This window comes from Culex pipiens, unplaced genomic scaffold (genome assembly GCF_016801865.2).
Source record: "Culex pipiens pallens isolate TS unplaced genomic scaffold, TS_CPP_V2 Cpp_Un0175, whole genome shotgun sequence".
In the NCBI taxonomy this organism is placed as follows: Eukaryota; Metazoa; Arthropoda; class Insecta; order Diptera; family Culicidae; genus Culex; species Culex pipiens.
Genome location: NW_026292992.1, coordinates 6,160 through 22,292, shown reverse-complemented (window position 1 = coordinate 22,292; position 16,133 = coordinate 6,160). Strand labels below are relative to the sequence as shown.

The window sequence follows — 16,133 nt, the reverse complement described above, 5'->3', positions numbered from 1 at the left end:
AACTGCCGATGTACGTGGAGATCAAGTTCAACAAGAATGTTGCTCCGCTGAGGGCGCAACGCGGCTAGATACAAAGAGGTGAGTTTGTCGAGGGGATGTTTTTCCGTATCAATTTTTATATCAGATTCTATTCTATTTCAATAGGAGGACTCGATCTGTGAGTGAACATCGTCGGACACGGACCCGTGCGGGCTGGAATCGAATTGCATCAACCGAGCGCTGCTCGAGGAGTGCAATCCAAAGACTTATCCAGCTGGCGAAAGTTACAAGATCCAGTGCTTCGAACGAAAGCAGTACCCGGCACTGGCGGCCAAACGGATCTGATCGCGCAGGAGGACATCCGCCCTGGTACGTCGGAGAGGTGATCAACAACGAAGAGTTGGCGCGGCGGATAAAGCAAAAGCAGGACCAAAAGGTCGAAAATTACTACTTCCTGACGATGAACACGGAGTTGACAACCGACTCGGGGCCCAAAGGCAACGTGGCCCGGTTCATATAACACTCGTGCGAGCCCAACTGCGAGACGCTGCTGTGGAAGGTCGGCGGAAGCCAATACGTGGGGCTGTTTGCCCTCAAGGACCTCAAGGCGGTAAGTTCTCAAAATCCCGGTAAAAACACTTCCTACAACTAACTCTTATTACTCTTTTTCACGCCAGGGCCTTCAACTACAACTTTGAGACGTTCGGCGACCAGAAGATCTGCTAGTGTGGTGCGGGCAAGTGTTCCGAGCTGATCGCCAGCCAAGGGACGGAGAACTGGAGTGAGTAGGCCACAACGGTCTTGCGCGCGACTCCTCCGCCACCCAAGCCTGCGGCAAAGTACCTTGCGGATCCATCCCGCCCAACCTCAAAGCCCCTCCCAGCTGCGGTTTCAGATCAGGAGAAAGATATTCTGAGAAATTGCATTAAAGGATCCAGAATTAATTCAGGGACGTGGGGTAGCCATCTTGGCTTCGGTCGTGTTGTGTATCGCCGCGTTAAATTGGAAGGATTTTTCATTGAATTTGTCGTTTTTGTGGCCGTGAAATTGGTGCAATCAGTGGAATGAGTGATGGGCTATTTGGGAAAGTGAAGTTTTCTCGAATATTGCGGTTTTAAGTGATTTTCCTACGATTTTGTTTGGCGGAGTTGCCGATCGTGTGAGGGAGAGGGTGAGAGGGAGTTGACTAGTGTGTGTGCTATCTTGGTTCGCCGATGACAGCAACGAAATCGTGCCACCACCGAAGCAATGACAGGAGGTGGATTCTGCTGCAGCGTCGCGAGTGTTGGGTCAAACGTCATTTGATGTTGGGGTGTAGTTTTCGAGAAGGGCCAAATTTGAACATGCAGACTTTCTGCAAACCTACAGATTTTTGATCGAATGGGCCAAAAAGCAGTAAGAGAGGAAGTTCTGCGTCGTGCCTGGGTGTGGTCGTCCTGTGTGCTGGTGATGATCTGGGTGTGCGCCTCCAACCCATCGCTTGTCCGGCGCAGGGATGTGGCTCCTCTGGCTTCGTCATCAGCTGAGTGAACTTGCTGTGAGCTGCTGCTTGCCGTAATCGTTGCTGGACTCGGGTGAGAGCGTTCTTTATTTTACTTTTTTCTCTTTTTAGTTTATACTTTGGTCGCGTTCGGTTCCTTATGTTTATTTTATAATTATTTTAACTGAATTGAAACAGTATTATATCATTAGTCATACAGAAGCGGTTCGCACGCGACAGTTTCCATTGATTGCTCATTTTGCTCACAGCAAGGCCGGTTCCGTGATATTCGGTTTGGACCTCGTGTTTGGTCGGTTCGATTCGGTGTGCGTTTGTTCAAGCATGTATGTTCGATTTTTTTGCAAATATTTACTTTGATTCAGTCTTTCCACAGCCGGCTGTCTAAGTCTGAATCAGTTTTAATCCAACAAAATATATAATTAAACAATTAATTTTCCCCGTGGGGTGAGACACATGCCCTAATTAATTAAGATTATCGCCTAGTTCAGCGATTCTCAACCTTCTTCTAGGCTGGTACCCCCTACTGTGTAAATCAAGTAGGCCCGGTACCCCCGTTGAGAATCGCTGGCCTAGTTGATTAGAAATTTTAGTTAGTTGATTAGCATTCACGCTAATCAATTAGCGTATTCCCACCTATCTATTTACCTTGGTCTGTCGCGCAAACGTCAAACAAATCAAAGCAAAACAAAAAAATATTCGCGTGAGGCCGTATGAAATGTAAATTAATCTGAAATTTACCAAATTTGTCTGGAAACCGGCGTCCTAAAGACCAAACTAACCATTATGCCGATGGAAAAGCTGCTGAGGATAGAAATAAGTAGGTCGGCGTCCTACAGTGCTCGGGGTAAATCGTTTTAGAAGGCTGAGGAAGTGGAAAGCGTTGCGGATTTTCCTCGGGACGATTTTTTTTTAGGATTTTCAACGAAAAGGCCAGGTTGGCAAATAACAGCTCGGAAGTCTTGGCATTTTTCGCAAACGGATAGCGCAGGAAAGTCTACAGAAAGCTATACGGAAACGAACGGATTTGTCGGAAGTGGTGCCTCGTCATCCTTCTGGACGGAACACTCCACGGTTCTGGGCGTTAGGAATCTAAGAAGAGCTGTGGGTTTTTCCAGTTAGACCAGTATCATCAGAAGGCTGTCCAAGATTTTAGTTTTTTTTGTTGAATTTAAGTTAATTTAGAAAAGAAATTCTTTTTTAACTATTCAATAAGGTTGTTCCTTTCAGAAATATTTACAGGGGCCAAACGGGATAGTTATTGTCTCATAACAATTACTAATTACTAATCATCGGGGTTGTGGCCTTGTGGCCAGAGAAAAACAACAAAAGAACCATTTTTATTACCGTGAATAATTAATAAAAATGAAAACTAATTATTTTGTGAAAAGCGTAACTGCCCAGTGCCGAACAACCAACAGCGTTCGAGTCGTGCGTAAATTACCGTAATCTGGGGTGAATCGGGACTACAGTCTGAATAGGGACAGCAGTTTTTAGAGCACTTAAAGCTTTTAAATTTGGAAATGGATGTACACATTTTGTTGGCCTGAGTCTGTTCTAACCAACACCAACCAGACAAATCAAAATATTGTGCTCCAACATGGTTAAAACTGCTGTCACAATTCGCCCCATGTGTCCCGATTGACCCCAGTTTACGGTAATGCAAATTTCCAATCATAAACTGTTGCCGGGGCGGGGGCGATGAACGGCCTATGCTTTCAGTTTCCTATTGCGATTGGTCACATCTTGATTGAACTTTTGCGTTGATCCGAACGGTTTCAGCTGGATGAACTGGTTCGCGGGAATGATCTTGATGTTGGAGGACGTCGTCAGGGTCGAGGAGAGCAGGGCGGGTTGCTGAGTTGACTCGCACTTGATCATTGATAAAACTGATAAAACGATGGGCAAACTTGCCAGCCGGACACGATTTGGGGACCGGATGAGGAGCGATTCTCCCAGCCGCTGATTCCGGTGCCGCCATACAGGAGATCTGGAAGTTGGTGACTGGGGATGCCTTCTTCTTAACTTTTGGAAACCGCGTCCGCGTCCGGTAGAATGCTCATGATGGCCACATCCAGTGTCTTTTGGCTTTACTGAAGGAGCAACTTTTCGGCGCGGGGTTGTTTTGGGACTTTTGGCCCGCGCTTGGTGGGTTGTTTGTGATTCGAATCGCTTTGGCCGGTTCCCCGTCCACGGTGCTGGCAGACTAGCTCATGCGGTGCATTCGGTTTGCGGCAATCGGTGGTGAGGCCGTGGCCACCGTGGGATGATCGCTGAGCCGCCGGTCCTGGCCACGTTGCTGTTGTTGTTCGAAAGCAACAGGTTGTTATTTGGCTGTCCCGTCGGGTTGGGGCGGACATTTGGCAAATTACGAACAGAACCGGCGCCGTATGCATTGATTGCTTGTTGATGTTTCCCCCGGGAGGCATCGCAATCGGAACCACCGAATCCATCGAGGCAAACAGTGAGTACCACTCCTGCAGTCGACTGCTCGGCGAGTCCAGATTCGGCCCGGAAAGACGATGTACGGCTGACAGGGTAACTTCCTATTCTTGTGTGCCACCACCGGCTCTTTCCTTGCCTTCAGGAATCTGCATGTTATCTTTGATCAATTGGCGCAGGATGTGCATGAACTGAACCAGCCTCGATTTCGATGACAGACGGCAACGTTAAATCTGTTTCCCGCTTTAGGATAACAAAACTTAAGTAATGGGCAAGATTTACATTTTAAGCCAACTTACCAGCGAAAGAAATTGATTTTCAAAGAAATTGTTTTTTCTTCCCTCATTTCAAAGCAACATCCATTTTGTAGCTGTCAAAACAACTTTTCTAGACATGCCAAGATAAATTGATGTAGGATGGGAATGGGTTGTCAAAACAGCGCTAATCAATTAGCCAATTAACCAAAATCAGCTCTAATTAATTAGAGAAATTTTAGTTGATTAACTGTGTCTCGCCCCTCGATTTTCCCTGTAGCAGCATGATAATATGCTAGTTCCGCGATTATAAAAAAAAACTTCTTAAAATTAATCAGCTAAAACTTAAATAAAACAAACATTGTCTCGACAGCAACATCAGATGATTGCCTTGGGAATAAATTGGAACACCTTAAAATTAAATTGACAATTATCAAACGGGAATTGTCTCTACGGCAGCATCCGAATGCTTGCCTTGAGAATAAAACTATAACCCTTAAACACATTATGCCATTGGTCGCAACGCTTGCTTAGAGAGTATCCTAGACCTTATACCTTCCTAAAAACCGTCCAACTCCAAGCGAAACTTACTTGAGGATACCGTGGAGATTTTCCCTTAATACTCTGAAAAAAGTGGAGCATCAACACTTTCCGTCTTCCAAATCCCTTTCCTTGTCCCTGGTGCGCGGTGGAGATGGGAGCGGCCGGCAATGGACGGCTGTCATGGTGGTGAGAATCTGGTTCAGGTGGAATTGGTTCTATTCCCAATTATCAATCCTAGGCAACTTGGGCTTAGACACATGGCGAAATCCAGTCTGCAATCCGCTAAAATCACCGTCTCCTAGCGAAGCGAAGCGAACGGATCCAGAATTAATTCACACCTTAGAAGCAAGAGTTTTGATTATCGGTTCAAAGCACAGGAATCACTCACTCATCGCCGAGCGAATCTTTGCCGACTGGAGCGCGCAACACGACTTGCTCAATCGCTCTACCCAGCGACACAAACACTTCGTGAATTTCTTTCATTTCTTTTAACACATAATCTTCCAAATTTCCCATTTGCTCGAGCTTGGGAGCTGTACGTTTTGGTTTTTTAATTGCGAATATTTTTTTGTTGTATAATTCATGTTCCATGTTCTTTTACAATAATAAAATATGATAAGGGGGTGAGTGGGGTGGTTGGTCTAAGATGACACGATTTCGCAATGGTGCTGACTCGGAGGTGTCAACAAAACGTTCCGCCTGCCCGTTGCTTTGGGGGTGGAACGGTGCTGTTTTGAGGTGCATGATCCCGTTGGACTCGCAGAACTGCTCGAAGATGTCGCTGGTTAGCTGCGGGTCGTTGTCGGTCACCATCACTTCCGGGTTTCCGAATCGAGCAAAAATTTGGCGAAGGATCGAAATGGTGGCAGCTGTGGTGGTGTGCTTGGTCGGAATGGTCTCCGGCCACTTGGAGAAAGAATCGACCACAAGCAGGAAGTAGGTGTCGTTGATGGGACCAGAAAAATCCGCATGTACCCTCTGCCACGGCTTTTCGGGGGTTGGCCACGACTTGGTGTCAGTTTTCGCAACCGACGCGCATTCCTGGCAGGCGCGTACAAGTGCGAGATTTGGTCATCGATGTTCGGCCAGTGAACGAGAGTGCGTGCTAATGACCTCATCCGATCGATGCCGCGGACCTTCTTCGGGATTACAATCCGGTCCCTGTACATCAGCACCATCTGGGCCAAGAACAGCGAGTCACGACGCGCGAACAACCCCCTGGCACCACTGTAAATGGCTAGAACGTTTGACAGTTACCAAAACCTCGAAGATAACTGTTGCTTCCGATTGACCGGGAAGATTTGCCGGGTAGTACTGGACCGGAGACTGGCCAAGTCCCGCTGTTGATCCTTCCGAACAACTCGCTGCAATCTCCGGCAGGGAGTAACCGACCAAGTGCAGAAACATCCGTGATTCCGGTGATTGTGGCGGAGCTGGTCTTTCCGAACATCCTTCGATAACCTTCTCCGAGGACTGGCCCACTCCCGCTGTCGACTCGCACAGGGAATCGAAGGAAACGCGTGCATGTGTAGAATCCGACCTTTCGTGGACTCTCAAGAAGTTCATCGCGAAGTGGTCCGAACATATCTGAACTTTGAACTTGCAAAACCGTCTTCATCGCCACTTCGCGGGGCATTTATCCATAGTCTCTGGCGGATAGGGTCCTTCGGGAACTTGCGTTTGGAAATCCGTCCCGTGTCCCGTGCCGTTATTTTTTCATGGACATCATTTCAACATTATGAAATAATGCCTTTTTTCACCACGCGGTTTGTTTATTTTTAAATGTTGACAGCAAATGCGTTCTTCATCTTCTTTGCGTCTTCATGTTCGCGTCGAACATTTAGGTTTCATAAACATGGCCGTCGTGACAGAGGGCTGCGCGCGAAGAACTGCTAGACATCCGGTGTTCCGGAGAGTGATTTCGCGTCGCTGGGCCAACCTTTGTCCACAAACTACACGACTTTTTATAGTGCCCGGTACAGGCTGGTCTCGGCAGCTATCTGCATTTCTCGAGCATAACCCTAAACCCGCTCTTGAGCCGCTCCAGGGCACGGTACAGATTCTCCTTGTGCATCTCGAAGAACTTGGCCTTCAGTTCGACCACTTGCTGATTCGGTGTTTGAGTTCCGACCAGCTTGCAGAACGACGAAAATGGTACGTCCCAGACAAACATAGCAATTGCTCTCCTTGTGCGTTCCGCCGATGGTGTTGGTTGCTCTGAACATCGCCTCGATGCCCAGTTTGTCCCCGGAAGCTGTCTGCTCGTTGCAGTCCGGTGGAGACGTTGGAGGTGACCCGACATTGACCCAGTTCTGTCTGGAGATGATGGTGATGCCTGAGCCCGAGTCCAGCTGCAGGTCCAATGGAACTCCGTAGATCGCCGTCTCCGCTCCCTTCCCGGCGTCGACCCAGTCACCCCGGCGGCTTCCTCCCCCGAGCAGATGCTGGCATTCTGGCGGGGATCGAAGACTGCAAAAAGAACCAATTTAGAAGAACATCTACAACTTAACTATTGAAAAAACTTACGAGCATCTGTTGCGGGGCATTCCGAACATTCCGGGCATCCCTCTATTAAACCCGTTCCAGTGTCACCGGAATAAACAAACTCAAACCTGAGAACCTTCCTGTTGCCGCCTGGTACAAACACACGCGTCGTCCATCTGTTTTTCGACGCATTTTTCGCACTTTTCTCCCGATTTCCTCACTTTCCCCCCGATTTCCTCGTCCACCAGCACCGGAAACAGCTCGGCCGGAACATGCGCCACCCAAAGATACCTGAGCGTCCGGTCGTGGCAGCGATTGGCACCGGTCCCAAGCAAAAAACTGGGCAAACCCTCGGTTTGGTAAAAAAAACCTAAACATCTGATGCACCGAGTGTGACAGATCTAGACGTCAAACCTTACACACGCTCAAAAAAAGTTATTCCAATTTTGCCTCAAAATCAAAGAGGTCTCGAAGTTCTGGCACCACGCCAGCACCGCGCCGAAAACTTTAAGTGGCACACACTTGGGCAAAACCGTTCCCGTACTTTTCTGCAAGCTCTCTCTTCTCTTTCTTGTTGAAAAGTGACTGCAAGTTGGTGTGATCACGGGGATGCTTCGGCTGTCATCTGCATACAATGTCACTGAAGCCGAAAAAGTACCAAAGTTTTGAGGGCTTTTGTTAATTTGATTATTATCCACCGGTGTCTACCGCGGTAAATGAAATACTTCATTTTGACATTTCCAGATACATTTTCGTGTAGCATGTTTTGTCACGCGGTGGGTGCGTTCAGTGCTGCCGTTGTTGCAGCACTCTGTGAACGCATCCCAGAAATGTCAGTTTGACAAATGGCACTCAGTGAACGTATCCCAGAAATGTCAGATTGACAACTGTCAGTTCTAGCAAAAAAAAAAAAAAAAACAACGGCAGCGTTAATTATTTTCATCCCCAATTTTCTTCAAAAATGTGTGGAACCCGATCTGTAGTCGCAGAAAATGTGACTTTTCTTCAAAGTGGATGTAAGTATTTCACAAAGAAAGGAAGCAGCGGTTTTTCTTCTCCGGGACGGTTCGGGAGGATTGATGGACCGTTATCCGTGCTGGCGAAAGTGGCCATCCAATTTTCCCTTTGCCGGCAAAGTTTTTTTGGATGGAATTTTTTTTTGAGCCCTTCCCGATTGTCCGGAAGGTGCAATGTCCGTTGGAGGAGGAATTTGATTTTGTTTGTTTTTAGAAAGTCCCGGATACCTAGTCCGTAAGGTGCAAAGATCGTTGGAGGAGGATGGCGTCAATCCGGAATCCGGAAGGTGCAAAAACTGCTGGAGAAGAAAAATAATCCTGGTCGAGACTAATAAACCACCATTCGGTTCAGCAAGGAGGAAAAGTGCACCATATTCCTACTACAGCTGTCGGACAAGCCCAACTCGCTCGACGACATCAATCCAGTGACAAACGTGGATTTGGCCGGGTGAAGAAGATGGCCCTGGGCAAGGGATCTACCACTACTCCGTCGCCGTCGCAAAAGCGCAAACGACCTGCTCCGAAGAAACTGTACACGACGTCTCCGTTGTGGTCCGGAAATGTTGATCGAGCAGCAGAAGGCGGTTCTGGAGGCGTGCAAATCGGGCGGAGTCTGTTCTTCACAAGGAGAGTAGACACCGGCAAGAGTTATCTGCTGAGGAAGATCATTTCAACGCTGCCACCGGATGAAACTGTGGCACCGACTCCGACGGTAGTGAGCGAGTGCTTAATCGGGGGAACGACACTGACTCGTTCGCGGGGATCGGAAGTGGCGAGACGACAATGCAGAGGTGCTACGAGATGGCCTCGCGACCCACATCGGCTTCGATTTGGCGCAAGTGCAAGCGGTTGGTTATCGACGAGATTTCCATGGTTGATGGGGATTATTTTGAGGTGAGTTGGCTTGGAGATGACGGTAGCCACGTACTTGTCTAACTGTTACTTTCTTTTAGAAAACCGAAGCCGTTGGCCATTACGTCCGGAAGAACGACAAGCCCTTCAGTGGAATCCAGCTGATTCTGTGCGGAGACTATTTCCAGCTGTCGCCGGTCGTTAAGGAAGGGCATGCTTGCCCGTAACTCTTACTCCCAGAACCAGGAACCATTGGTTCGTTTTTGCTTCTCCACCAAAGCATGAAAGGAGTGCTTTCAGTATTGCTACGAACTCACCGAAGCCCACCGACAAAAAAGCATCAGTCGTTCGTGTCCATTCTCAACAGCATTAGGATCGCGTAATGTCGGAGATCCGTGACTGGTTAGCGACCACCATTAAGCAGAACTTCAACTTTGAGGGAATTCTCGCGACCCAGCTTTGGTCGCACACTTCCCATATGGCTCAAACCTTGGACCAGCAGCACGGTCATAATCGGCGCCCAAGTAATGCCGCACAAGAATCTGAAAATCGCCGAAGGCCATCATTATAAACTACGTCCAAGGCTACGCCACCGCCCAGAACAAAAAGCGCCAAGTCGTCGTGATAACCGAAAAGTGACTTATTTATATGTAAATGTACGCGTTATAAAATTGTGAACAAAAATGGTTTAATATGCCTATTTATTGTTTTCAGACACCTTTTTATTTCTTATTTGTTCCACTTTTTGTCTTCCTCACCTTACTGAGGAAAGGCTATAAAATCACTCAGAAAACGAACTTCTCTTCCTCCTAGACCCACCTTCATGTATACATATCGACTCAAAATCAAATTCTGACGAATGTCTGTGGTGGGATGTTGATCAAAAAAATTTGCACTGGATTATCTCGGCACTGGCTGAACCGATTTGGTCTCATTCGATCCGTCTTGGGGTCCCATAAATCGCTATCAAAAATCATAAAGTTTAGTTAAGTACTTCAAAAGTTATGCTAAAAAAACGATTTTAACAAAAGTCCGGAAGATTGTAAAAAGGGTGGTGCTAACATTTTTAGAAAGGTGATAAAGAGACCCGCCCGTGTGGATCAATCGGACCGCGCACTGGACTCACAATCCAGAGGTCGCCGGTTCGAATCCCGCGGCGGGCGCTCTAAAATTATTTGTGTAAATATGGGTATTCGGCGCCGTCGCTCCGTGCCATACTTTCATACACTTAGGAGCCCAGGGCGGCGAAGTCCTTGTAGATAAAAGGAAGACACTAGTGGTTAGTACTAGCAATGGTGGCCGACAGCTATAAAGTCAACTTCGATAAAGAGACCTTTCCAACGCGTCCAAGACATTGCAGATCTGACAACCCTATCAAAAGATATAAGCACTTATGTGTTATTTATGAACCTTTTAGAGGCCGGATCTGATATATTTCGATGAAAACGTTGTCCGGATATATCATGCGACTTGTCGTTGGATAGGTAATCAAAAAACTTTTGCAACGAGTTCAAAAGATTGCAGATCTGACAACACTGAAAGGTCCGCCCTATTGTATCTATTTTGGATAGCATTACCCTCTAAATGTGAGGAAGGCACCAACCACCTAAGGGTGGATTGAGTAACGTTTTAATCATAAAATCATTACCTTTTCAGTTGCAACAAACTGCGTTCAAAAATAGTTTGAGACCGAAACCCGTACTTAGGAATGATATGGAATCATACTAACCTACAACGGTTTTGGGGACATCTACAATGGTAATAACGGTCAGTATGATTCCGTACAATTCCGTAAGTATTTAATTTGATTTTTTTTATCGATTAGGTGTCTTCGGCGAACTTATAGTTATGGATAAGGACTACACCGAAAAAAATTATATGCGGCCCCTTTTTTATTCACACTGAGAATTTTGTGTCGAACCTCGAGTCGATCTGGCACGAGATCGAGCCTGAATCGAGTCGAGGCTCGAGCCAAAATTCTCAGCGGGTTGTTGATGAATTTTAAATACACTTTTTGTCACAAATATTGATTTCCTAAAAAAAAACACTGTTTATTGTTGTTTATTTTTTATTTATTGTCCAAAGAATCCGAAAATGCATTCCGTTTTCCGATTCGAAATCATTTTCATTGAGAAAATTATGATACTTTAAGAATATTAAAATAATGCTATTCATCAACATTTTCTTTATTGTAGTTATCTAACTTTTTAAACTTTTCAAAATTTTATGAAAACTTCTTCTTAAAGTTTTCATTTTGCGGAAAAATCTCGTACCCATCAAAGTCCCCTCGTTTTACGGTACTTAAAATGGCTATAACTGGAAAACGGTGCTCAATTAAATCTCTATTTAATTCAATGTAGTCTGTTTTTTTTATTTCCTGTGTTTTTAATCTTTTTATGACAATTTCACAGCAACTTAAAGTCGTATCAACAAACATAAAAAAATGCAAAATTTTATATGTTTTTAAAATATTCAGGGTTGTTACGGAGAAGTCGAAAAAAAATCCGCGCTGTCCCAAAACCGAATCCGCGTCATATTAAGAAAAATAATTTCGCGAAAAACATACAAAAGAGTTCCATAATAATTTCAAATTTTCAATCTCAAAACACTGAATTTTGAACTGATATATTTTTGATATGATGAAAAGCGAAAAGCCAAAACAAATATCTAAAATTCAAATTTTAATTTGAAAATTGAAAAAAATCATAACATTTAAAAATTTCAAAGTTTTTCTAAAATTCGTAGATCTTGGGTTTGACAATTTGAATACATTTTAGCATTAATAATGCACCATAGTTATTAGATTTTCTGTAATCTAAGATGGTGTATCATTTAAGAAACGGTTCACTGAGCTGATGTCGATTGGTGCCTAAATGGAACCGGTTCTGGTGCCTCGTAGGACTTAACCATGTCAATTATTTTTGCTGGATGATGTATTAGAATGATGCCTCGAAGTTTTGCATCATTTCCGGCATTTTTCTGTGCAAACAAAAAAAAGTTCAACTTTTCAGCACCCATTTCAGTGCTGAAAAGTAGAACTTTTCAGCATTTATTTTGAAAAGTGTTGCTATTCGATTCTGTTATTTTTGGTACAGAAAAGTAGGCTATTTCGTCGTTCAAGAATGACAGGAAAAGTAAGTAGTTTCACGACGGAATTGCAAAAACTACTATTTTAAAACTGGGTAAACATGAGCACTATTTTGAAAATTCTTAAACTGCGACTTTAAAAAAAACTTACTTAAATAATAAATTGCTATAACTTGAAAATGGTGAACTTTTATCTTCATATTAGGTCACAAATATTTTATTTAAAGTTTATTTCCTCGACTCTGACCAAAGTGGAGGGAAGAACAAAAAAATAATAAATTTAAAAAATGCAATTACAAGCTACGTTTTTAACATTTCAATGAAAATAGTTTATGAAAATACGTTATACACCTATCTAGTTGTTTTTAAATTATAAGTTTCCGAAATATCTAAGTATCAACGAAAAAAAAAATTGCGACAAACAAAAAATTGCGCTGTACATTGGAATTCTATAAAAAAATCTAAATATTTTCAAACGAGCCCAAACATGCTGAATATGTTTATCAATGCTCAATGCTTCTATTTCCATTGAAATTTGCAAGTGTGGCGACAAAAACATTAAAAAATATTTGCAAAAAATATAAAAACATATAAAAAAAGAAGTTTAGTCAGGTGAAAACAAATCAAAATGCATTTTCCTGCGTTTAAAATTCGTTTGTTTGTTTTTTTTTAATCCAATATACAGCACCGAAAAGTTTTTAAAATTTGAAAACGAATAATTGCAAATCATCTGGGCTTGTTTAAAATGCATTGTAAAACATTTTTTGATCATGTTTATACGATGACTAGTAACTTATATTTTTATTTCTTTATCTACGAAGAACTTTACTTCTCTTGTTTTATGTTTTGTATTGCTTTGGCCGTCAATTTTCAGTATTTTAATTTGCATTTATTTTGTTTAGTTTATATTTGCTTTATAGTATGATTTTTATTGTACAACCTCCAACTATTATTTTTGCCTGTTTTATGTTTTCATTATTTTTTAGCCACTTTTTCGATTTGTTTTCTGTGTTTCCCATTTTTGATAAGTTTTAATTAAACAATTTGCGGATTTAGTTGCTACAAATTTCAACAAGCAATTTACTGCCTTAAAAAATGCAGCCTGCATCAAACCCAACAATTTATAAAAAAAGCGAATTAATCTTTCCAATGCTATTTTAGACAAAAAATATTAGAAGAAGAGATTTTTGGCGAAATCTTAGATCAAAGCACGTCTAGAGGTGGGGACAATCTGGTGCAGCTTTTCTCGAATGAGGATGTAGAATGCGGGCCGGCGCTAGAACTGCTTACTCAGGTCAGCTACAACCGGATCGACCTTGGCTCGAACAAACATCTACTTGAACAACGAGTTGGCATGCTGCACCCGGTACCTCGATGATGCCCAGACTGAAGATGCTGTCCAGCAGATTCTCCGAGCCCAGCGCCATCAGCTAGCTCGTGTGACTTCGAATGAGGGCCTTGACCCAGCAAACGGCCGTTGCGACACTGTGAACAAAAACCTTTTCAACGCGAATGCCAAAACGACCATCTGTTGCAGCACCATCAAAGCGGCTGTTCGCCTTTCTCTAACGAGGAGTAACTTCGACAGGATGTAAATTTGAAACCACCTCCCGGTCGGTAGTGGTTCCGCTAGCGTTGGACTCGATTGAACCGAGTGGTCGTTGCTGCCTGGCGGAATGCGCTTTCGAAATGTTTCTTCCGCGAGCAACTTGATCTGGAAGCGGGCCAGCGCCAGAACATAAAAAACGATCTGGAGCTTTTATCCTGTGCGGTTTACGTCCAATGTTATCACCGTCTACCATGCCACCTTCACCGCATGGACCTCCAGGACCCTGTTCCTGTCCCGGTCCTGGTCGGGCAGACCTTCTTGAAACTGCTGCTGCTGCTGTTGTTGCTGTTGATCCTGCTGCTGGTCCATTTCGTTTCGTCCTCCGTGGCCGTAGTTGCGAACCTCCCATCCGAAACTGTTGTTACGGTTTCCACCGCCACCACCACCTCCCTGGTTCATCATATCGAAGAATTTGTTACGGTTATTGAAGTTATTGTTGCCTTGAAAGCCCATTCGCTGGTCGGACATTTGCTGCTGAAGTCGCTCGCGGGATTCGATGACGAAGTGTTCCTTCATCTCCCAGTCGGCCTTTTTGCGGGCCTTGTCCTGTTCCCGCATGCGGAGTTGTTCACGCAGCTGCTCGATCTCGTGCTCGTGGCGGGCAAACTCCATCTGCGCCTCAAGCTTCTCCTCCTCCATGACCATGTCGCGTTTTAGTGCCTCGACCTTTTGCTTGTACACCTCGTGCATATGTTTCCAGCGCTGGCCGTATTCGTGATCGAGCGAGCCCACGTCGGCGAAGCGCAGGCCCTGCTGGCGGGACTTTAAGAACTCCGGATTCCTTTTTTTATCAGCTTCTCCTAACGGCCGTCGGCGTTGTTGTCCTAGTACGTGTACGATTCGCCGAAGCACAGACGCAGCGAAGAGTTCAGGACGAAATACTTTTCACTGCAGTACTTCAATGCGGCCGTAGCGCTCGGCCTGTTCTTGAACTCGACGATGCTATCGCTGGTGGATTTTCCGGACCAAACACATCGAACACGCGGTACAGCAGCTCGTTGGTGCCGAACGGACCCAGGTTGGAGACGCGCAGGGCGGTCGCGTTCGGCGCAAAACGAATCTTCAAGATGCAGTTCTTGCGCTTGACCTTCTCGGCGTTCTAGAAGAAATCGACGCTCACGAACGCGTAGTCATTCTTCATGTTCATGAAGACCTCGGTGATCTCGTCGTACGGCGGAAACAGCTCGACCAGTTCCTCCTCGTTCCCGTATGGTGTCAGCTTACCTATGTACAGCCGATTGGTCCCGAGATCGACTTACACTTCCTCGAGCTATCAATTCATTGAGCAGTCGTATGGAATTTCCGGGACCGGATCCCACTTGGCAAGTTATTTCCTCGATCAGTCCACCTGGTTGATCTTGCGGATGCTCGGCTCCAATTTTTTGTCCGGGAGTGCATGGGTGTACGAGCGATGTACGTCCAAACAGACCAATTCGGCATTCCAGAAGTCTAGAAACAATCCGTAAATCTTCAAATTTGAGCAAAACTGCAAAAAAAGAAACACAACCTACCTCTCTGCATGCACAAATCAGATCCCAAGCTGGTCAGCAACTGGCTCACACACTAGCCAAGTATGAGCCAGCAGATAGCGGCCACGGAGGTTTGGCCGCACAACAGCGGTCAGCGCCAGGCCACGGAACGGAAACGACAACTCCAGGGACTAATCTGCTGCTCAGAATGCTTTGACTAACACCGCAAACACCACCAAAAAACAACAAAGCAAACAGCTGTCAAAAATCTACCGCTTTGGTGAGCTGCTGCACCGAGCTTTTTGTGTGGTGAGCCTGGTCAATGTTTTGGTGGAATTCCAGCAGAGAAATGTTTCATTTGAAATATTCTGAAATGTGTCATGCGACACCCGCGCGTCGCATGAAGTATTTCAAGAAAATCCACCGCGGTTAACCGCACTCAAATTAACAAAAGCCCTTTGGTGTCTAGTGTCAAAATTATGGGGAGTAACATGACAAAAAGGGCGCAAAATCGAAAGGACGAAAATATTTTTTTTCTTTATTTTTGTTTCGTTAGTTAAAATGAAATTAAATGTGTATCATTATCCGGGGCAAATCGAGACACATGGAGTGAATTGAGAAGTGATTTTAGCAATGTTTTTGCATTTGAATATTTTTTAATTTGTTTCAGTAGGAATAGACACAAAACAACAAAATTAGTTTCTAAATTTGAACTTTTATGTCTAAAAACAGCTGTCCTGGCTTTCTTGTCGAAAATTTACCAACACATTCAAACCACGGGGTACCATAGAAGTTGGTTTGTTTGACTCAAAAACATGCTTTTTTGTAAAGCCCCACAACGTCCCTAATAATGGGCTTCCCAACAACATGGTTGAGCTCAACCGCCTCAAATTGTAGATT

The 16,133-nt window shown here is 44.7% G+C and overlaps 1 protein-coding gene, 1 long non-coding RNA gene and 2 pseudogenes across 2 annotated transcripts; 2 read left to right on the top strand and 2 right to left on the bottom strand.

Annotated features, from left to right (window-relative positions):
- The first annotated feature begins 78 nt into the window (after positions 1 to 78).
- Positions 79 to 4,095, top strand: LOC128093801 (uncharacterized). Its single transcript, XR_008212759.1, has 2 exons — positions 79 to 589; positions 657 to 4,095. It is a non-coding gene; the product is annotated as an uncharacterized LOC128093801 (long non-coding RNA).
- A 149-nt stretch (positions 4,096 to 4,244) lies between these two features.
- On the bottom strand, positions 4,245 to 8,024 carry LOC120417967 (uncharacterized). Its single transcript, XM_039580203.2, has 2 exons — positions 7,243 to 8,024; positions 4,245 to 7,185 (listed from the first exon to the last, which is right to left on the bottom strand). The coding sequence occupies exons 1-2, from the start codon at positions 7,278 to 7,280 to the stop codon at positions 6,738 to 6,740; spliced, it is 486 nt and encodes a 161-aa protein (XP_039436137.1). The 5' UTR covers positions 7,281 to 8,024; the 3' UTR covers positions 4,245 to 6,737.
- A 202-nt stretch (positions 8,025 to 8,226) lies between these two features.
- LOC120417966 (ATP-dependent DNA helicase PIF1-like) lies at positions 8,227 to 9,777 on the top strand (annotated as a pseudogene).
- Positions 9,778 to 10,103: 326 nt separating this feature from the next.
- On the bottom strand, positions 10,104 to 15,636 carry LOC120417929 (hrp65 protein-like; annotated as a pseudogene).
- Between the last annotated feature and the right edge of the window lie 497 nt (positions 15,637 to 16,133).